Raw genomic sequence first — 22,727 nt, forward strand, 5'->3', positions numbered from 1 at the left:
CCACAGGGTATAAAAAGAAAGATGGGAGAAGAGGGAAGTTAGACCTAGAGAATAATCTCACAAACAGCTGTTTTATACCCCGAAACATATTTGAGGAGGAATTTGTGCATTTGGCCACATGCATTCCTGGAGGCCAGATCAGCTTTCAGTGAGTATTTAGAAATGAACAGGCATTTTCTGCTATTTATAAGACTTTCCTCTTATACAAACAGCTCATCAGACTCTTCAAAATGACTTACTAAAGCCACCTGGGTTTCCCATTGAACACACTGACTGAAAAGGTGGTGTTGAGGAAAACATTTATTTCCCATTCTATAATATTTCTCTGGATTATAATAAGTTTTAAAAATTACAATACTTGAAAAAACTTTACTTCCTCTTCCTCATCACTGTCAGTTACATTGACAATGTAAGTGCTGGAGGGAGTAGATGGGGGGGATGGCAAAACCTCCTCTACCACTTCCACGTCCAGCTGCGGCAGGGGGCTCAGAACTCGCTCCTCGCTGCAGGTGCTCTGACAGGACACGACCTCAGGGCTCCCACAGACACGCTGGTTCTCACAGAGCCTCTCTTCTGAGTATGCCCTGAAACGATAGTCTTCATCCACAGTGGAAAATATCACCTCCTGCCTCTGGTTCCTCTCCTCATAAAAGCCAAAGCACTGAGGCACTGAGCTGGAGAAATTCCCGTAGCCAAACGGAGCTCTGAGTGGGAATGTGCTGCAAGGGAAGAGATTCAAGGTTGGCGTTCAGAAATGCAGGGCTGGCACAATAACACTGATGTTCTGTGCTACTCAGCTTATCCTGGTTTTTAAAACATACAAATTTAAAACTGTGCCAAATTTCAGCACTAGGACCATCATAAGAGTAGTTCAGTAGTTCAGCACACACGAGGTTGCTCTGAGAACAAACAAACCCCAAAGTATTTATTAATCAAATAATACCATAGATAAACCAGCATGCAGTAAGTTAACTAACATACTCAGAATAATTTAAAAAAGCATCAAAAGTCAGTTTTGTGTAATTTCTGTATGCCAAATTTTGTGACAGACCAGGGGTAAAACGCTCTTATTTGTAATTTTTAGTGAGATATTACATCTGTTACACTGTTATCAAACAGGACAGGGAGTCCTTGTGCCCAATATGTGGTTGTCAATGTTAATATTTAAAGAATGCACAGTAATAAATTTTTAAAAAGCAACCACATAGTAAATTGCAGGAAGTTACTATGTCAAATGGAACTATATTTCTCCAGTGGCAGATGCCTGAATTTTTATTCTGATGCAGAAAGACACAGGGATTGTAATTTACAGTGTTTTAGAGAAATTCGCAACATTGTGAAGAAAACAAAAATATGTAAAGAAGTAAGAGAGCTCCACAGTGCAGGCATTGTAAAGACATTGATACAATGTCTATTGAGGTTTCAAGGGGACTAATCATCATTGCAATCTAATATTTAAATTTCAGTTCAGAAATCATGACTCTTGCAGGCAAGAAATAAGTTTATAGGACAGAGAACTCATAATTAAAAAGACCCTGGCATTAGCAAAGCTGGCATTCAGCTGGCCTTAATGGACTTCAGAAGTCCAATAATGTGTGAAATCAGAACTGTCTTTTATGCTACAAGAACTCTTCTGTCTCAGAGGCCTCACAAGACTGTCTCATTTCAGACACCAAGGGCTGAGCAAAGATCATTTTTAGCAATTTTGAGAATATGTGTTCTGTGTTTCCTTGAAGGACCTCAAAAATAGAAATGTCTTATATTGCACTTGTCAGCTCATGAGGTTGTTCTGAATTTGATGGGCCATCATTCGCCCTAACTAAAGACCAGGTGGTCTCATTGCCACAGGAACATCCTGGTTGCTGCTACTAGTGAGAATAACAGTGCATAAACAGGCAAAATTAAAGTCTGATAATCATAATAATTTGTTAGGTTTGTTCCTGCACAGTCATGAAAGCAAAATGATGCCCTGTAAAGAATAAGCATCAGATGCCTGGTGTTTGAGCTGCCCACCTGCACCAGGACACTGGTGCTTTCTGTGCATGCTCAGCTCACAAACACCCAGGGCACACTACATGTGTTAGCTTGGTAATTCTTTGATTAGGGAACTTCTGATTGACTGAAAAGGAAGAGCCAGGAATTACTACTTACACAGGAATTCTGCAGACACTTCCCACCAGGCTGGGTTTCAGAAATATGAACAGTTATGGCAATCATAGCATACCCAGGAGACACCTCCAGGACACACCCACTCTAATTCTATCTCACCATTTTCGAACTATATTTACATTACCTAATGCTCTTCTGCTGAAATCAACTGCACTTAGACCCATGAAGTGGAAAGAAGATACTTGTTTTCCATGACCTTGGGAGTGCCAATTACAATTGCAGTAATTCTACGGAGCCTTCAGTAACTGGGAACGTATTACGAGCAGGCTGCGGCCAGGGGGTCCCAGCACGCAGCAGCTACAGGAAGGTAAGAGCTCCTTTCCTCTCAATGCTCCACCTGCTGTCTGCAAGTCAAAACATTCTCTGCCTTTCAGCATTTTTTTCTTAGTGGTATTGAAATGGTTTCATTACCTTGAGGGGAAACAGCGAGGTCCAGGTATAAAGGAAGGGTGGCAAAACGGAAACTGAGGAGTTCCTCCAAACAAACTGGCTGGTTGTCCAATGGGAGCAGACACATAGGCAGGTGAAGGAATAAAAGGGGTAGCCTGGGGAAGAGCTATGCCTCTAGGAAAAACAGAAATCCCTGGGATCTCACTGTTAGAGACAGAAAACCTGCCACTGGTGCTGCTGATGTTACTTGGGTTTCTGTTGCTGAAGCTCTCAGCGAAAACGGGTGCTGGTCTCTTCAGGGAGAAATTGAGCCCAGGTGATACAAAAGCTTCTGTCTGAGCAGGCTCAGCAAAGTGCTGTGATGAAACTACAGGGCGCAGGGGCAGGGCTGGAACTGCAACAGCCACTGATGTGGTGCTTGCAGCCGTGGTCTGGAAAAGGGTCATGGGCACAGCGTGCTGGATGGAAGAAGCTGGCAGACAGATGGCGGGAGATTCACCTTCAGGGAACAAAACAGTGACTTATGAGACATGAACAGTGAGTTCTGATAAACAGCATAAATAGCAACCACAGTATTTCTGGGTACAGTCAGAATAATTCCCCCTGAAATTTCCCAGCAACTCATGTCAAAGATCTAATGTGACACCATTCTGAGAGATGGGTTTGGAGCCCACACGTTAAAACGTCATTGTACAGAAACCCACAGGAGGAAGGAACTGGCTGATGCAGGTCCATTGCTCTGGCAAGGCTCTGTCTTTCCTAGTAAGGCCCCACAATGGGTTGGAGTGTGCCTGCAGCTCAGAAGACCTCACAAATCTACTGATGTGAAGTGAGTCAAATTTATAACAAATCTGTGTGCTGAGGAGTCTAAAACACCCTAATCCCCAATATGTTTCCTTATTTCATCAATGAATGTACACACTAGACAATTTTACTTTGAAATGTTTTGCAGAGCACAAACCTTTCAAATCACACCTCATCAACAGGGCTGCCTTTATAGGGAAAGATTTCAAAACACATTGCATAGCAATTTTCATACATCACTAACTCAGAACTTCATCAGAACAAAGCTGAGTATTTTTTTGTTTTAATATCTCCAAGTATTACCACACAGCATAATCAGGCATTTCATTTTCCTGTCTCATTGCAAAGAAAGCAGCCCTTTCCAGGACATTTAGAGGAAAATGCCATTGCCTGGATCTGAGCTATTTGCTGTTGAAATCCACTTTCCATGCACTGACAGAGCCAGAGCTCTTTCTCTAAGGAATATGCAGATCAGCTCTTACACTGCTCTGGGGGCTCTCACACTATTTCACTGCCATTGTGGACTTTTTGTAAAAAAGAAGGATCCTTCCAGGCTGTGAGGTGGAGACCTAATGAGGGAAAGCAGCAGCTGTAGCTTAACATCTTAAGTAGAAAGAAATGTTGGTGAATTATCACACCTCCTCTGCGCAACATGAGCCAGGGCCTCACCACACTCACAGCAAAGTTTCTTCCCAATATCTAATCTAAGCCTACTCTCTTCCGGTTTGAAGCCATTTCCCCTTGCCCTGTCACTACTGGAACAGATAAAATCTCAATTTTTAAAATAATTCACTACTGAAAACTCACAGACTGGACGTCCAATACTGTTCTTAACACTGGAGTTGACAAATGAGTAAGTAGGTGATGAGAAGGGAAGGGTGCCAGCTGGATTTGTAGTGATGGTACTCTGGGAAGTGCTCGAAAATGCAGCAGAGCCAGGTGGTGGAGAACACTTCTTTTTGTTTGGCTGATAAACCCAACCTGTCAGAGATGAAAAAAAGATGCATACATCCATTATTTTGGATGGTTTCATTATTTATCTAAAGCTATGCTATAAATCTGAAGGATCTGATAAGACAAGTGCAAAAGCTGCACCTTTAGGCAATGGCAATGTTCCACTTGTTTTGTTGAGTTAGAAATGGGGGATTTTATTGGAGATGGAAATGAAATAGAAATATTTGGGTATTGTTTAGAAGTTACCAAGTAGTTACTGCTTGTAAGACAAAAATCTACCAAACACTGGGGAGAGATGTGGCCCAGCCCCAGAGGAAACCACATTAAGGAGCATTCAGTGTGGAGGAAAACCACAGCTACTCAAAATGTGGTCTTTTCACACATATCTGCACATATCTGCAGGTTGCAAGACATAATAGGAAATATGATCCATTGGGAACTAACCCTGGATACACTGTGGAAGAGCAGGTTTGCCTTTGCCTGACAATATTAACCAAACACTAATAGACATAAGAATATATCATGAATTTACAGAGCTGTTTGGTTTCTTGCACAGGTTAACTCTTAATGCAACTTTAAAGAAACACTTTTTTTTCTTCTTTTTTTGAAAGATTCAAGGAGAGAGGGAGAGTGATGTTCTTTTCTTTGTTTATGACAGATTAGGCAGAATCATCAACAAGCAGCATTATGACAACAGAGAGAGAAAGGATCACAACACCTGGTATCTCAACAGCTTTTTAAAAGTGTTTTACATTCTCTGATCTTCTGGATAAATGAAATGTTAAGGGTACAAACTTAAACACTTGACAAAAGGCTGTGAAACATTTTCCACACCATTATGTGGGAAACTCAAGTCTACATGTTGAAGAATACCAGAAAATACAATGCTGTTTGTGCTTCCTGTGACATTTCCCTTTCCTGCTTTTAAGAAATTGACATATGTGTCACCACAGGCCACCTGGGCAGCTGTTTCTAGAGCAAGGAAACTGATGCAGCAGGCCACAAACTCACTCCCTGGCCATTAGACTATTAAAGCATTCAAAAAAGCTGCTGTTAGCTGCAGTGCTCTAAGCACCAGCATTTTGGATGCTTTAAAAAATTCATTGTTTCAAGCACACAGAAGGATTATGTACTTGAAATATCTGTATTTTTTTTCCTATCTCTGTTGATTGCCATAATGCATGAGATCGATCTTCCAAAAAGCCCTGCACTTCTAAAGCATTCAGGTAAATAACTAAGTTTACCAGGAAATTCCTCCCTGTGCCTCAGTTTTATTTTGTTAGCTTCCTCATAATAGGGCTGCTTCTGCTCTTCAGTGAGTTTGCTCCACTCCAGGCCGAGCTGGACGCTGATCTCTGCGTTGTTGGCCCCGGGGTTGGCTTTGGCCACGGCAGCCCTGTGGATGCGGGCCCACACCATGAATGCGTTCATGGGACGCTTCACTCGGCCGCTTTTGGTCTTGCTGAAGGGAGTGTCTGGCATCCCTGTGCAACAAGGGAGGGAAAGATTGTCACCTTCCAGGGGATACAGCGGGTCACACTCAATATCACACCCACAGGGTATTTGGTAACAGCATCACCAGAGCTTTGCAAGAGATGAAACTCAGTGCATATTTGAAGAGCAGTTCCTACAAAATCCTCCACTGCCCTTTGCTGAGTCACTGCACAAGGAATCAGTTACCTGGCTTTTGTTATGTATAATTAAAAAAGGAAATAAACACACCTAGTGTGCCTGCTAACACACTAGGTTGGATTTCAGTTGGCTTGTTTTCTTATGGATTTATAAACTAATCGTTGTATAGCACAGACCACACCACCACCAATTTATTATCACCACCAGAACTATGTAACCAAAGCCCTAAGGATGCAGGGACTAGGACTAAGGATGGGGAGGCTGCTTAGTCCCACACCTGTGCAGTCCCTGCCTTCGCAACCACAGTTGTTACTGGTTTGATTTTCTGCTTGGGTTTTGGTTTTTGGTTTTGTTTTAATTTTTTTTCTCTTTTTTTTGGATTTGGACACTCATTTTGTTGGAGGAACGCGTGTTCCCAAATGATTGTTACATGATACCTGCCTTTGGCTCTTTGTAAACACAGGCAGCATTTAAATTGAGCTGGCAAGATGATGAATCCACAGGCCCCTTAAAACTGATCCCTGAGCAAGCAATTTCCTCCTGGAAAAGGTTTAAAAATTAACTCTTTCACATCATTGATAAAGGGAAGAAGTCTTTAAGACCTTACTTAAGTAATTAATTTTGAATGTCTAGATAATAATTTTTAAAAAAGCGTCTAATATAGATGTTTCAAAATGCTCTTCATTTAACAGGTCCAGAGTTTTTCAGAGATATATGACTACTGTATAGCTTTAAAAATCAAGCAGATTCCTGACCTTAAAACTGCAATCACAACTCAGTGTAATTCTGAACGCTGCCCTAAGGGGTTTCACTCAGACAGGGAGGAATGTGACAAAACTGCCTTGATTGTAACAAACCACTACAGAACTCTCTGCTCCCGTGCTTTTGCGTCTTGCGCTGTTCAAGAGTTGTGCTAAACCCAGCCTTTGCAAAGGGATGGTTTTCTAACATGACCTTTCCCCTCGTGTTCTCCTGCCTGACAACAAGTCACCCTGCAAGCTCTCTGACTATAATACCTGAATCCGAGGGCAGGACTGTGAGGGGAACGTTTTTTGTTTCAATCTTTGGCCGCTGCAGTAGAGGCTGCAATTGAACTGGCATTTGTTTTACCGGCACTGGAGTCACATGCATCAGCTGCGAGGAAAGAGGGCCTTGGAGCTGTACATGGGACCTGGGAGGTAAGGACTGAAACAAAACCGGGATATTCTGATCTTGAGGAGTGTTCCCAAGCTCGCACAGGGATGCAGCAGCCGGGGCATCGTTCTTCTCCACTTTCATTGGGCGGGTCTCATAGGTCACGCTGGGTCGCTCCGTTTGGACGGCAGCTCTTCTCCAGGACTTACTCCCAGTTTGCTCCAGGACCTTCTCCTCGTTCTGGCGGTCACCGCTGCCCCTCTCCTGGTCCCTTTCTCTCCTGATAGCACCCCGGGCCTCTTTCTCAACCGCCGCCGGAGCCGTGATGCACCTGCTCTTCTTCGCCGCTCCTTCGCTGTGCCCGGGCCGGCTCTGGTGCTCCTGCACTTGGACGCGCAGCCCTCCGAGGGGGCCCATGACCTCCCTGTGCCTGGGGGGCGAGGCGGGGCTCGCCCGGGCGCGGAAGCGGCAGTGCCTGACCCTGCGCTCCATCGTTCCGCTGCCGCTCCTCGGCCGCCGCCACCGTTGCGCCAACGCTCCCCGCGGCCCCGCGCCGCCGGCGCGCACCGAACCCGCATCCCGCACCAACCGCGGGGCGCGCACCGAGCCCCAGCCCCGCCGGCTCGGTCGCGCTGTCCCCCCGTCCCGCGCCCACCGGTGGGGCCGCCCCGACCGCCCATCCCGTGCTCGTGGCTCGGCGCGCTCGGACCGGGGCGCACGGGTCCCCGGCCCCGGCTCCGCGCCCCGCAGCCGCCATGGGCGCCGTTGCCGGAGCCGCCCCGCCCTCCGCCGGCACCGCCGAGCGCTGCTCCGGGCCGCCCACAAGGGCTGGGCGCCGCTCTTTCCGCTTCCGCGCCGGTCATGCTGCGCTGCTGCCGGGCGGCCGCGGCCATCGCTGCCGGCTGCGCTCCGGGCTCCCCGCGCGGCCGCCGCGGCCTCGCCATGGCCAAGAGCAAGTTCGAGTACGTGCGGGACTTCGAGGCGGACGACACGGTCCTGCCCAACTGCTGGATCGTGGTGCGGCTGGACGGCCGCAACTTCCACAGGTGCGGGCAGGGCCGGGCGGGGGCTGCGGGGACCCCGCGGGTGCGGGCTGAGAGCGCCGTGCCGAGGGCAGCGTCCTGCGTGGTGTCCGGGTGGCGCTGTTCCTGTCCGCCTGTGTGAGTCCTGCAGGTGCGGGTTAGAGATGCTCGTGTCCCCCACTCGGCTTCTCCAGGGCACGGAATTCCACCGGGGTTTTGTTTTCACAGGCGGCTGCAGAGCCGGGTGGTAGGGAATGGTCCGAGTAGGGAAGTGGTTCCAGTGCCTTAGGTGTGCTGGGGAGGGACAGCAGCTGCTATCCAGGGATGTGTACTGGTGTTTGGAGTCAGTGGCTGTGTGGCATTTGTCTTCCCTCGGCATAAATGGGGTGTAGTTCCCTCGCTTGGTAGATAACTCAGGTTCTTGCTGGGATATTATCTCTGGTTTTGATAAAACTCTTGAGTTTTAACAAGTTTATTGATAATGTTGCCATTATTGGGCTGAATATTAAAGACACCCCGTGAGAAGGGGAGTTTACAGAAAGTAGTACTTGTTGTCTATTTCCAATTAAAATACTTAAACCAGCTGCTTTAAAAGACTGGTTAGGGTCAGATACTGGTGGGAAAGAGAATGGCTTATCCAGAGTGGATAATGAAGATTTTTTTTCTTACTTTTCAGACCTGGAGAGAATTATTTTGTCAGTATTGACAGGACACTGGAAATCAATATTCATATAAAGCAAATATGAGGAAAATGAATAGGTTCACATTTTTAGTAGCTTTTTAAGGGATTCTTATGCAGCCATTTTTGATTTGAAGGTTTAGTGAACAGCATGAATTCAAAAAGCCAAATGATGACCGTGCGCTGCACCTGATGACCAAGTGTGCCCAGACAGTGATGCAAGAACTGGAGGATATTGCTATTGCTTATGGACAGAGTGACGAATATAGTTTTGTTTTCAAGAAGAAGAGCAGATGGTTTAAAAGAAGAGCAAGGTAACAGCTGCTTTGATACTGAAGTGAACTGGTTTTTCATATCTGTTTATAATTCTTCAGATTTGCCTTTCCTGACACACAGAGGTTAGGAGGAGGGCTGGTGCTTACACTGCAGTTAGTTCAAGTTTTTAATGTTGATTCTTTACATGTGATCTTTCAGGAAAATATGTTCAATAATACAGAGCTTGTAAAAAAGCTCTGTATTGTTATATAAACTATCAAAACATTATAAACAGCCATTATTTTAAGAAAATGTTACAATTCTCAGTACCTCTGTTGTTCAAAAGTTTCTGTGCCCTTCCTCATCTGTTTGGCCATTATTTAAGAAATGCTGCTTTCCACTAGAGTTATCACTACTGCTACCTCAGATAAACACAAATATATAATCACACTCATGTATTTCTTTCTTTTTTTCTCTTGTTATGTGTTTGCAAGTAAGTTCATGACTCATGTGGTCTCCCAGTTTTCCTCAAGTTACGTGTTCTATTGGAAGGATTACTTTAAGGACCAGCAGCTTCTGTACCCACCAGGATTTGATGGACGGATTGTGTTGTATCCCAGCAACCAGAATTTGAAGGACTACCTCAGTTGGAGGCAAGCAGATTGTAAGTGTTCCTAGAAAAGAGAGATTTGTGCAGTTGAATTCATTTCTCTGAACAGAAATGTCTTTTCTGTGTATTTGTATATACAGTTGTCAGTGAAAGAACAGCAGGTAGGGTGGTAGTTTTCAATAATATTACACAAGTTCACAGCAGGTAGTAATCAAAAGTGCTGAATATTCCATGTTAGAACAGACCACTGGATTTTTCTCTAGACCTTTGTCAGTACCTAGTCCCTATTGTCAAATGAAAATAATTTACATTATACAGAAACACCTTTGGCCTCTGCTGTGCCTTTTTCATTTATGAAATCTGTCTTCTAGTCATGATATGCAGTACCTTAAAAATGTATTATAAACATTGTATCTTCTTTAGAAACTGATTATATTAATTCCCCATTACTCTTGGCTATTTCTTGGCTACAGCTCTGGAAGTAAAGCTGGTTTTTCCGAAGTAGTCACTCAGGTTTGGTAAATAACTGTCCTCACACTCATTTCTCTGTTTTCTCTAGGCCATATTAATAACCTTTATAATACAGTGTTCTGGATGCTTGTGCAGAGAGGTGGTTTGACACCAGTGCAAGCACAGGAGAGGCTCCGGGTAAGAGTCTGCTGAAGTCATGGGTTTTTACAGCAAAAAATTAAATAAGATTTGCAAAATGTCTTGCCTGCCCAGCAGCCCTAGCTTGTCTGTTCTTACTGTAATAATTTTGTGGGTGTAATCAACAACTTCTTCAGTTGTGCAGATATTAATACCACTAGCAAATAATATAATTTTGGCCAAGTATTAGCAGGGTTTAGGTTCATAGTTGGCAATTTTAGAAATTTTAGAAATGGCATAAAATGTTCAGCATCCAAACCCATGAGAAACAGTGGCAGATTTCAGGTCCTGTTCATTGGCAGTCCCTTCTTTTGTGTTTGTCTTGTACAGACTTTAGCAGATTATTCCTGTTTTTTCCTGGAATCTGTTAACTGTCTTCCATTTGTCTTGAAAATATAATAAAAACACTCTGAGTTTTAATAATCATTTGGCAGTTGGAATTAATTCCTCTGTTAAGAGAAGGAATTCAACCTTGTGACTTAAAGGTGAAAAACCTTTACAAATGTCTGTCTTGCTTTCAGTATTCCCCCCTCCTCTATCCTAGAGATACAACTGGTCTGTTTTCTCTAAGAGTATTTTTCTTTTCCTTTCCTCTCAGGGCACTTTGGCTGGAGATAAGAATGAAATCTTATTTTCTGAATTCAACATCAACTACAACAATGAACCTTTGATGTATAGAAAAGGAACTGTGCTAATATGGCAGAAGGTAAACAAAACCTATTGCCACTTGCTTTGGACTGATATTTTAAATAGTTACACTGTGGCAGACAGACTGCACTGTTAGAGCACCACATGTATCTCTAGTGTATGTCTAGGAATAAGTATATCTTAAAATTAACTATATTTGCCATGTAATGGTGTGTAAGATGACTCATTGTTTTGGAGATGTTTTTGAGAGCTGTTTCTCTGAGCATAATATAAAAACCAGTCTCTGGAGTCTGGCTTAGATACAAATTATGACCATTGAGATGAAACATGTATCAGTAGATGACAATGTGTGTATCACTGGGGCCAGGCCCCTCCCAGGATTAGGTCCCAAGAATATCCATGGCAAAGGAATTACAAACCTCTGTTCAATAAGGGGGCTCAGCTCATAGTTGGCTCGGTTCTTTTCTGCTTTAAGGTAACTTGGAAATGTTCATTACTCTACGATTGCATCATTGATTTAGTGGGAGAAATTCCTGTCCTATGGTTTTTTTTTAAATTCTTTTTTATCAGAATTTTTGAATCCACTCTGTAGCCTTTTATATCTGCTAATGTGTCAACTGTATTTTCAGATTAACGAAGTCGTCACTAAGAAAATAAAACTGCCAAAGGAAGAAGAAGAAAAAGAAGTGGAAGTAACCCGGACTAAGACTAAAGTTGTTCCCCTGCACTGTGACATCATTGGGGACCAGTTCTGGGAGGAATATCCTGAGATTCTGGCTGAGGATAGTTGATATCTCTGATGAGCATAACTGGTAGTTTACATTCTGCTCTGCTTGGGTTGTTGGCAGGTGAGGAATACGAATGGTGGCTGGCAGAGTTTGACCTGGAACCCTTTTCAGCAGCTGCATTGGGTTTAGCACTGTTGCTGCCTAAAAAGAAGACACTGGTGCTGTCTGACATACAAGGATATGCCCATATGGAATGCTAAAATCATACTATATTTTGAATGTTAAGAACTCATCATGAATTAAGACTGTTCCTGCCTTGTACATGTGTATTTGTAAAAACAGTATGTAGAAATTTCCTGTATTTCTATAGCATTTACAATGAGGTATTTTATTGTACTGCTGAACTATAAAAAAGCCCGAATAGTTGAACAGAAAATTATTAGTTTGATTTTTTTTTTTTTAACTGAGATGGACCAGAATACTACATTTGGGATTTAGTATTAAATTTCAAGGCTGGTGTGTTTTGTCAGATGAGTGACAAACTGTTTAGCTGTCTGATTCTTACTGAAATCTAATGGAGTAGCCCAGCAGTTTTCTATGCTTGATTTTAAAAGTATTTGTCAAATGTACAGGATTTTTATACTTTTAAAAAATATAAATAATAGTACCTTCCCTGCTGTGTTTTATTATGTGGCCTTTCTCATTCCTGGGACTTGAACAAGGAAGTGGTGACAGTTCCAAGCAGTGAAGTTAATAATAAAGGTACTGCACAGGCTGGAATTCTGTTAGGACATAGATAGATAGCTTCCCTCATATTCCATGGCCTTGGAATTTACATGTCTCCTATTGTGCACAACACAGCATATTTAAAAAAAAATACAGCACAACATAGCAGAACATTCCAGGTGCCTGCAAAGGGGGAGTCAACAACAATTTGCACAATTTGTGCTGCTGCTTTCTGATCTCCCTGGGAATGACACAGAGCAGTGCTGCCAATCCACATTTGTTAAGAGGGAGGGGAGGAGTGTGTGTTGCCTGCTCCATGCACAGTTCTGTTCTGGTTTAACTGTCACTTAAGACCCCTTGTCAAAATTGACATCTCAGAGCAGAAATATTTCTGCTAAGGATAGGGGTTTGTCCCAGTGTAACTGGGATTTGAGGGAAATAACCTATTTTAGTGTAGAAATACAGTTATAATGATAGGCGTTTATATGGCTATTACTGCTTCTAACCAAGCTGGTTGCAAAAACATCCAGAACAGTAACTGGGCCAGTTGTTGCTAACAAAGACATGGTCAGCAGTTGGAACTAGCTATAAAAAATAGAAAGAAAGGATCAAGTGTGTACTGGTCACAGTACTGAGTTAGATTCCTGTGAATTTTCTTATCAGCCTGCTCTGTTTCCCCTTCTAGCAAAATAACTTACACATTTAAGGCAATGTGGTTTTGGTGGTTTTTTTTCAAAAAGAACTCTGACCAGGTGCTGATGTAAACTTCAATTTTGTGAGTTCTTTCTTAGATTAGGTGAGTCTGTGAGTTTATAATAGCACAGGACTTCCCCCCCCTACTTCTCTGTACTGATAAAGTACATGCAATGAGGGAATGTATTTTGTTTTTAGTTTGCAGAATGGGCTGCATGATTCCTAGGAAGAGGATGTGGCTTGATGGTAAGAATGATTCAGAATGAATCATTTCACCAGTTATTTACTCCTAAGAACTTAGCTGTTTTTTTATCTTCTAACATAAATGCAATTTACTTGACTTTGAAATTCCATGTTAGTGCTTGGTGCCTGACTTTGGACATAACATATGAAGCAGCTGTTCCAGAACTGGTAACAGCTGGATTTACTCAGCTTGGTAACAAATGAAAGATTAAAAAAATAATTTGGCAGCCATGATTTATGTTTGGAAAGTATTATATAGGTTTTTTATTTTATAGATTGTGGCTGCCTGATACATCCTGCCATATCTTTATGTATGTACATTGTGTATGTATATAAAAAACAGGTTTGTATTAGGTCATAGTGTTTTCCAATTAACTCATTCTTGCAATAATATGTAATAAGTCAACATAGCTGTTCACATATGGATGCAAACTTTGGAACCAAGATCAGAATTATCTGTACAACCATGGCCTTTAATTTGTATTAAGATAAATGCTGGAGAAAGAAACTCCATGTGGTATCCTCATGTGTAATATGTGCATTTATATAACTCTGCAGCTGTAGGGGAAAATAACTATTCCCAAGGCTCAAGCAGCAGCCTGGTGTTGGTGGCACACACAACACATGGGTATTTCTGTAGCTGCAGGAGTCCTGTACTGTGACCCAGTGAGGAAAGAAGTATTTCTCTGGAGTTGGTGAACAACCTGTGGCTGATGTATTGCCATAACAAGAAGCATTAAAGGTTTGGGAACCTGTTATGAAACATTAAAGAATATGGTGGATCATTAAAGTAAAACCTATTAAAAAGCCTTTCCTTGCTGTTCCACAGTGACATTACTCTGCCCTGTGTATCCTTTTATGCATTAAAGTGCAAATTACATTGCAGCCGCCAGTTGCCCAGATGGATTTCATGGCCTGGGGCTGGGGGTTTGGTCCCCCATCCAGGGATGGTCCCCAGAGTGGGCTGCAGGGGGAGGGGGGTTGCACCACTGGGAGGTAACTGCAAATAACCACAGGTTTGTTAGGATTGGAAGAGACTTCTGAAGATCATCCAGCCCAACCGCCCTGCCAGGGCGGGGACACCTGGAGCAGGTTATCCAGGGACGTGTTCAGGTGGGTCTGGGATGTCTCCAGAGGGGGACTCCACGCTGTTCCAGCGCTGTGTCACCCTCAACACAAAGAACTTCTTCCTCATTTTGAGGTGAAATTTCTCGTGTTTTAGTTTGTGTGCACTGCTCCTCGTCCTGTCACGGTGAAGAGTTTGGCACCAGCCTTTTGAGTTTTTTCGGCTAAGCAGGCCCAGCTCCCGCAGTGTCTCTTATAAAAGAGAGATGCTCCAGACCCTTCCCCATCATTGCGGCCTTTGCTGGACGCTCTCCGGTGCCGGACGCAGCAGGGAGGTGTCCGTGCTCCCCGCGGCTCCCTCCCGGCTCCCCGCGGCTCCCCCCGCCCATGGCGGCCGCTCCGCCCTCAGGCCCAGGGCGTTGAGCGGCAGCGCCCCCTGGCTCCGGCCCTGGGCGGTGCGGCCGGCCGCAGCCCGGCATGGAGGAGGACGAGGCGGGCGCGGCGAGCGCGGAGCCGCGGGGCTCCCGCCGCCGCTCGCCCAGCCCTGGCCGCCTGGATGTGAGCTCCAGCCGCTTCGACCCGCTGCTGGCGCTCTACTCGCCGCGCACGCCGCTGCCCTTCCCCGCCGCGCCCTGCTTCAACAACCTCGCCGAGTACGAGAGCTTCCAGCGCGGCCTGCGCCGCCCGCACGGCCGCCGCGGTGCCCCCGCCAGCCGCGGTGCCCCCGCCGCCCGCGCGTCCCGCCGGGGCCCGCCCGCCCCCGACCCCGAGCGCATCCAGCGCCTCCGCAGCCTCATGGTCAACGCGGGCCCCGAGCAGGAGGGGGCTGAAGGCGGAACGGCGACGCGGCGGCGGCGGGCACCGCGCAATGTCCTCACCAGGATGCCCCGTAAGGGCGCGGGCAGCGCGGCCCCGGGCTGGGCGGGCGCAGGGAGCCGGGGCTGAGGGGAGGCGGAGGGTGTGAGGGCCGGGGCCATGCTGGGCTGGTCCGGCGTGGAGTTGCGGTGGAGTTTGGGGGTGAGGAGAGAGGGATAGCTGCGGAAGCGGTTGGGTGACAGCGGGGTGTGGGTGGTGTGGGGGGAATGATTTAGTTTGATGGGAAATGACACCGGGGTGCGGAGGCACTGGCACAGGTTGCTCAGAGAAGGTGTGGCTGCTCCATCCCTGGAAGTGTCCAAGGCCAGGTTGGATGGGGCTTGGAGCAGCCTGGGATAGTGGAAGGTGTTCCTGCAGGTGGTGAGGGGATTGGAACAAGATGGGCTTTTAGGTTCCTCCCAGCCGAGACCATTCCGTGATTCTCTGAAATGATGTGCAGGAATGAGGAACAGCATTTCACAGAGCTGCTCATGCAGAGATGACACTGACTTTGCTGTGGTGATGTTCTGTTCTGTTCTGTTAACTGGTGAATTACATACATCCTCTTGGTTTTAAGGAGAAAAAGGATGAGACTGCTATATTTTGGAAAGTACTATTTTAAACCATGACTGATGTTTGGGTTAGTCCAGGGTGTAGTTAAACCATAACTACAGGGAAAGTCTCTAAGACACTGCTGTTACTTGGTTGCTACCCAAACATCCTGCAAGCAGAAATACTGGCATTTCTGGTAACAGGTTGGCAGAGCAGCGGATTGAGGTGAGAGACAGCTGTGATGTAAATTTAAATTCATCAGCTGTGATGATGATACATATTTCTTGTAAAAATGTTATGTGTGCGGTCAGGGTAAACATCCCCTAAATATGAAGAGATGCTACTTCTGCCCGCACGCCAAGAATCAAATGGCATTGCTGTCAGGTGAAATGTAACTTTAGTGCACTTAATTAAAAATCCTGCGGTTCATTTTGGAATCAAATTATCTTTGCACCACCACTTTAATTTCTTTTTTTTTCTCAAAAGGCAAAGCCCAAAATGTTTGATTCTGAATGCCCAAGGCAAAACTTTTTCTTGCTTAGACACTAAAACACAATGTGTTTATTGCTGTAGATGCTGCATGATCTTAAGTATCACAGTTAGTGTTCTGCACAATGCAGAGGTTCTGTTGGCCCTGGAGTTCCAGAAAACTGACATGGAATGTTGATTTCAGATCTTAATAAAAAATATCTCAGCTTGCACTGCTGAAAAATTGAGAAAAAAAAAAACATTGTAAAAATTAAGAACAATTAAGAATATCTCCTTAATATCCATATATCCATGTCTGGGCTTCAAAGAAGACTGGCACAACTGATACAGAAAGTGCTATTCAGCAGCCTGGAGTGTTTTATGAGTGATTTATAGCCAAAGTTATGTGCTTTCCCTGTAACTGGGGGATGTCTGCGCCACAGGTGTTTGGAACTTGGACTGTGCTGGATCAGTTCAGGAGGAGTTATTTATCATCACTTTGCATTCACCAAGGGGCAGAGAATTCACGTGCAGGGCAGGTGGAAAGGTGTTTGACAGTGTTCTGAATTATTTCAAATTTTCTCCTGAGGTTTTTCTTATCTTGCCTCTTAATAGAGTGTGCCTTGAGGACAAGGACTTGAACTTAACCAGAGTTTAGATCTTTATTTTCACCCTTTTGGGGTGCTTTCCCTCTGCTTGTAGTAGTTTTGGAGTCATTTTTCAGAGTCCTGGTATTAAGCATGTGCTTATTTTATCCAGGTAAGGGTTGGATTCTGAGAACCAACTGGGTAACTTTTTTCCCTGTCTGTTGAAACATTGTTCATGCTGGTCCCTAACAATGCAGAAGGCACAGGCAGATTTAGTTGTGTGCAGAGCCTGCTCATTACAGCCCTCAGTGTCTGCAGAAGAGGTGTGTTCCAAAAATAAATGCCTTGCATTGCTGGTTTTATTTTTTTCTGTAAATGTCAGGTTGTTGAAGGGTTTTTGGATGATGTGTTTTGCCCTTTTGCTCAGATGAAGCTGGAAGTTTGCCATGGAAGAGCAAACTTACACAGCAAGGAAAAGTGGGCAGAGTGTAGATTTGGTGGAGCTCTGTAGTTTTCTGGGTGCTGAGAGACAGAGGCATAGTTGAAAATAAGGGTTAGATGTAGAATTCTGTAAAAATTTGTAGGTAGAGTTCCTACTTAAAGGGAATTTTGGAACTTAAAATCTAAAAATAAGTCTGGATTTTAAATTATTGTGTAAGTTCTCAGGGTTGGTTAGAAAAAATCATTTTTTCTGATTGGAAGCATTAATTTGGTATTGTGATGGTGTCATCTGTGTTTCCTGTGATCTGTCAATTCAGAACATGGATTCATGGATCAGTTCAGCTGAAGGAGACACAGAGGCTCATGGAAAGACCCCCTAAGCAAGACTGGGAGGTGCTGAGACAGCTTATACTCTGTGTGAAACCAATTTCCTGCAGTTATCCAGCTGGAGAGGGCTGGCAAGAAGACAATGGATCTCAAAAAATAAATGTGATTAGGTTAATTCAGGGAAAACTGATTCATGCTGTGGCCATGAATTACCCTGCAGCCCAGTCCTGCAGATCAGCTGTTTTACACAGTCACTTTACTCTCACAGGAAGCAATTTCTGGTGTGTAAATCAAACCTTGAGTGTACAGTCCCTAAAGCACAGGGTGAGAGGTCATCTCTGGCTCACATGTTTTATTAATGTAGAGAACCATGGGAGATTTTAGACCAAGTCTTTTTCCTGACTTTAAGTAGGAATTGTACAGCAAGTGGGTACCAAGGCATGGGTGGAAGTTGTAAATAATATCTACTTCTCTAGATAAGTTACACTTGCAAAGATTTCTGGTGTGAAGACAAGGCTTGTGTGAGCCAGGCAAGCTGTATGTTGTACTGAATTCCTTCACTTTTGCCCTGATTAAAGCATTATTGTCCTGGGCCTTAGCATGGTTTAATTGCTGGCTGCTCCTTAGAGTAATTTTATTTCTTTGCTAGAGACTTGTAGGACTTTGAAGGATTCATCTGGCTGCTGAAATCTTAACTGAAACAATGCATTTTCATCAGTTTAAACTGGTCCAGTTTAGTAAGTTGAAGGATTTTGGTCATTCATTGTTTCAGAAATCCCCTTGTAAAGAAAAGGAACAAATCTGCTACAGTTCTTTATTCACAGCTCATAACTAATCTGAGGTAGCCTTAACCAGGCATTTGTCTTTTCTGTGGAACTAACTCTACCCCTGTGAGCTTTCTGTTCCCTCTCAACCACTTTTATTTACAGTTTGGATTACTTGGCATGTTTTTCAAATGTAGCAAAAAGATTTTCAGCTGAGGCTGAGTTGGCCGTGGGCTATGTAAAGCAAAACCTTCATATTTCCTGGTCTTGGCTCTCCCCGTTGTAAGAAGAGTTTTGGTGGTCTGGTAATGGCAGCCACAGTGTGCTACAGTGCTTGGGGCTTCTTCATTGCTATTGTTGTGAACACAAATGTTGTGCCAAGCTCTGCCATACTTGTACATAGAGTGGAATTCTACATGGTTTTTAGATAGATACTGAAGAGAGGGTTTTTACAAAAATACATAGTGACAGGAAAAGCAGGAGTGGCTTCAAACTGAAAAAAAAAGTAGGTTTAGATTAGATATTAGAGAGAAATTCTTGGCTGTGAGAGTGGTGAGGCCCTGGCACAGATTGTCCAGAGAAGCTGTGGCTGCCCCAACCCTGGAAGTGTTCAAGGCCAGGCTAGATGGGGCTCTGAGCAACCTTGGTCTAGTGGAAGCTGTCCCTGCCTGTGGGAGGGAGTTGAAAGAAGATGATCTTTAATCAATCATTCCAACTCAGGCAATTCTGTTGTGTGATTCTGTGTATTTTGGTGAAGACTGGTGATGTTCTCTTTCTGTTCTAGTCCATGAAGGCAGCCCACTGGGGGAGCTCCATCGCTGTGTCCGAGATGGTGTCAGAATTAATGTCCACATCCGCACTTTCAAAGGGCTTCGTGGAGTCTGCACAGGCTTTTTGGTTGCATTTGACAAATTCTGGAATATGGTAATTATTGTTCCAGCCCTCAATTTGTACCTGTTATATTGAAAATTTGAAATTTGCAACGGGTTTAAGCAGATGACATATGGGGAAGGTTAGTATGGTTTTGTGGTTCACAGACTACTTTGCTCTGGTACCAAGTGCTGGGTTTCAGACTCAAGTGGTACTTCGTGTTGGATTGGCACATCTGGGAGGTGCCCAACCACCTTAGAGAGGTTTTAGGTGAGAGAGAAGCTTTGAAGGGTTCCCAACATCTTCAGAGTTTTGTATAAGAACACAGGAAGGTGGAATATGAGGAATATCGGAAGCTTCCAGAGCTTTCTTTCTCTGCAAAACCCAATCTTTCTATAGTGATGGGTGCTTCTGTGTTTTCTCTCACTAACATCACTGAGCTGCCAGTGACAAAAGCTTTTCCCTGTTTTCTACCTTGTGAAGATCTTAAATACAGTAGATGGAAAAGCAGCTATTAAATATTCATGAGCCTGGAGGTGTGAAAGGTTTGGAACTGGGGAGGAGGGAAGGATTTTGCAAGCAAGGATCACAGAGATTTTGCAAATAATGCAGAATGAACTTGCTGCTGCTTTTATACTTCAGTACAATTTAGATGATTAACAAACCAGCTCCAAAGCACAGCTTGTTCCTGGGATGGATTTTCTCTCTGAACATAATTTCGTAATGCTTTGACACAAAGCTGGTCCAAAGCTGCTTCATGTTTTATTTTAATTTCAATCTTTCAGATTCTTTTATCTTTTTTAGGCCCTGACAGATGTGGATGAGACTTACAGGAAACCAGTAATGGGCAAAGCCTTCTATGCAGAACCTCAGCTCTCACTGACCCGAGTAGGTGACATCTGCTGTTTTCTTTCTTATTAGGATCCCCTTCTTCAAAGTAATAAAAGAGGAGCATTGATTTGGAACCCATGTTTACATTTGAAATACTTTACCTCCTTTTATTACAGATGACTCTAAAATAATTTGAACTGAGAAAAAAAATACCCAAAACGTTTTCCGATTTTTCTGAAAGTACTTTAGTAGTTCAGTGTTACTAAAGCTCCACTGTAAAATCAGATCAGAGTTGCTGCCTCTGCTTGATGTAGCATGCTGAACTTCTAGAAGCTCACTCTGTGGGTTTTGATGTGGGATTTGTTCTGTTTTTTGCACTATGGACTGATCAGGTCCATGTTTGTCTTGCCAGGGAACGTGGCAGAGCGTTCCTCTGGTACTGACATTCCTCATGGCACAGTCTGTGTCTGAAGCCAGAGAAACAACACAGCTCTTTGGTCACTTGAGCTTCCAGTCTGGGTACTGTGAAGCCCAAGATCTCCAAAGCTCTCCACTCTCTAGGATCCAGCTGCAAATAGAGTTGTTTACCACGTTGACAACTGAAGAGATGATAGATGAACTTCTGAACAATGAAGGGGAAAAAAAATGTGACAGGGCAGTGCCCGTTGAATGGCAACAGCTCCGGGCCTTTTGAACATCAGAGAAGCATCACAAAAACATTTAAAATGTTTCATTGTGAGGAGTTTGCTTTCAAATTCCTGCCATTTAAATCTGTTTTCTGGTAGATCCCACCCTTCCTTCTTTTAAAGATTAGTTAAAAATAGTCAAGTTGTCATTGTTCCTTCAGCTCACTCTCACAGCCATTGGCTTTCCATCCTGTTGCTGGGAAGAGAGAGGCTAACCAAAAATCTCATTTGTCATTATTTCATAAAAGCTTGTCTGCTGCCAGAGAAAAAGCAATATCTTTTCCCGTTTCAGCACCATGTGTTCTTAGATTAATGAGTTCATATAGTGCTTTGGATCTGCTGCTGTAGCTTTTATTATTTTTCTATTGTTTGTGATCTGCTCACCTCCCAGAATACCCACATGTCATCTTTTAGTTTGTTTTGGGGAACAAAAAAGATCCTCCATTTTTCAGTGTACAGACTCTGCTAATGGAGGCCCCTTATCTTAGGGATTCATGATACAAGGATGGAAATCCCTCTAAAACAGTTAAAAGAACATGGGTGAGCTGTAGGAGCAACTTGGTATCCCTGTTTCTCCTGACCAAAGTTAAAGGCTACCACACAGCAGTGTTGCTCCCGAAATTAAATTCCTTGATGCTCACAGTAAGGCAATCATGACCATGCAAGAGACTCATTGACCTTCTGTCACTGTGGGACTTTGGTAAGCAAACATGGTCTTTATTGCTGGTGGAGATTTGGCACTGTGTCTTGTGAGCTGCTTTGGGATTGTACATGAAAATACAATGTAGAAGTGTGGAACAAGTGGCCTCTCTTGTTTTACAAATGTGGTCATAGATACAACTGTCCTTTTGCAGCTGTTTGACAGACTCAAGCTGCAGGAATCCTCGGGGAAGAAGGGAGCTGACTCAAAGACTGTCTCACAGGAGCTGACCCTGACAAATGACTCTCAGATGCTGAGTTTGAAGGCTGGATCTGGACGAGGGAGAGCAGAAGAGGAGCGTGAGAGGCAGAAACACTTGGGCAGAGCTGGAGAGAAGAAGACCCCAGGTGACAGAAGTGAAGCTGATGTGGGCAGCAGGACTGCCCACACAGAGGGGGCCAGTGCTGGTGGGGCCCGAGCAAGGAGCCAGCCCCGGAGGAGAAGGCGGCCTAAGGTGGATTATCAGCAGGTGTTCAGACGCCATATAAACCAGATCTTTATTCGAGGAGAGAATGTCTTGCTTGTCCATTTAGCACATTGACTTGGCTGAGCCTTTGTCAGCGTATTTATTTGATAGCATGACTTGCTGCTGCAGCTCCCATTGCTGTTTAGAGTTGTCATTGAGTAGGATGGTACCGTGGCTGGTTTCCCATTGCCACCTCAAGGCAGGGGAAAGAATTGTAACTTGAGCATCCTGGGCTTGATGCCAAAGGAGCCTCCTTAGATCCGTGTTGGGGGTCTTAGGAGAAGGTCAGCAACACAGTTGTTTCTGTGATATGAGGAAGTTAAGTACAGATCCCACTTCTTCTTAAAAAGAAGGTAGATGGAGAGGGTTGTAAGAGAATTTTGGTGTACTCTGTTACAGGAACTACTTGTGGCACACATTTAAGGATAAGATCTGGACCTGCAATAAATCAGAAATGCTCTTTTGCACATTCTGAGTAATATCAAGAGGAAATCGTAATGAAACCAACAGTTTATTTGCTGCTGTTACATGGATGTCCTCTTTTCCAGATATAATTCTGACAGTCATTTTGAAATAGTTAAAAACATTGGAGTCACATCCTGCTGATGGCTACTGGCCTCTTTGCCATAGTTAGCTCTGTAATGCTCTGTGTGATAGAAAACCTCTTAATTGTAAAGTATTCTTTTATTGTGGGTGATGGCAGGACTGTAACTTGCTTCCAGTATCAAAGCTTAGGCTCTCTTTGTAATGCTGTGCTTAGGCCCTGTGTCACCAGCAAGC

At 44.2% G+C, this 22,727-nt stretch overlaps 3 protein-coding genes across 4 annotated transcripts; 2 read left to right on the plus strand and 1 right to left on the minus strand.

Moving 5' to 3' along the window:
* Positions 1-349: 349 nt before the first annotated feature.
* On the minus strand, positions 350-7,717 carry SOX30 (SRY-box transcription factor 30; the record flags this gene model as incomplete). Its single annotated transcript, XM_084216127.1, has 5 exons — positions 6,966-7,717; positions 5,562-5,801; positions 4,171-4,344; positions 2,581-3,058; positions 350-719 (listed from the first exon to the last, which is right to left on the minus strand). Exons 1-5 carry the CDS (start codon positions 7,573-7,575, stop codon positions 350-352), a joined length of 1,872 nt encoding a protein of 623 aa, XP_084072253.1. The 5' UTR covers positions 7,576-7,717.
* A 227-nt stretch (positions 7,718-7,944) lies between these two features.
* THG1L (tRNA-histidine guanylyltransferase 1 like) lies at positions 7,945-12,482 on the plus strand (the record flags this gene model as incomplete). 2 transcript variants are annotated; one of them, XM_084215910.1, is made up of 6 exons in its annotated part: positions 7,945-8,129; positions 8,922-9,098; positions 9,534-9,703; positions 10,209-10,297; positions 10,896-11,003; positions 11,575-12,482. In XM_084215910.1, the coding sequence occupies 6 exons, from the start codon at positions 7,945-7,947 to the stop codon at positions 11,734-11,736; spliced, it is 891 nt and encodes a 296-aa protein (XP_084072036.1). In that variant the 3' UTR covers positions 11,737-12,482. The 2 variants fall into 2 exon arrangements, with proteins under 2 accessions (XP_084072036.1, XP_084072037.1); XM_084215911.1 differs by lacking the exon at positions 7,945-8,129 and having other exon boundaries at positions 8,990-9,098; positions 9,538-9,703.
* Positions 12,483-14,877: 2,395 nt separating this feature from the next.
* On the plus strand, positions 14,878-22,379 carry LSM11 (LSM11, U7 small nuclear RNA associated; the record flags this gene model as incomplete). The annotated part of the gene is made up of 4 exons (XM_084215537.1): positions 14,878-15,289; positions 19,179-19,318; positions 20,069-20,152; positions 21,636-22,379. 4 exons carry the CDS (start codon positions 14,878-14,880, stop codon positions 22,020-22,022), a joined length of 1,023 nt encoding a protein of 340 aa, XP_084071663.1. The 3' UTR covers positions 22,023-22,379.
* Positions 22,380-22,727: the final 348 nt, after the last annotated feature.

The sequence above is a fragment of the Fringilla coelebs genome (genome assembly GCF_963513975.1).
Source record: "Fringilla coelebs genome assembly, chromosome: 15".
NCBI classification, from domain to species: Eukaryota; Metazoa; Chordata; class Aves; order Passeriformes; family Fringillidae; genus Fringilla; species Fringilla coelebs.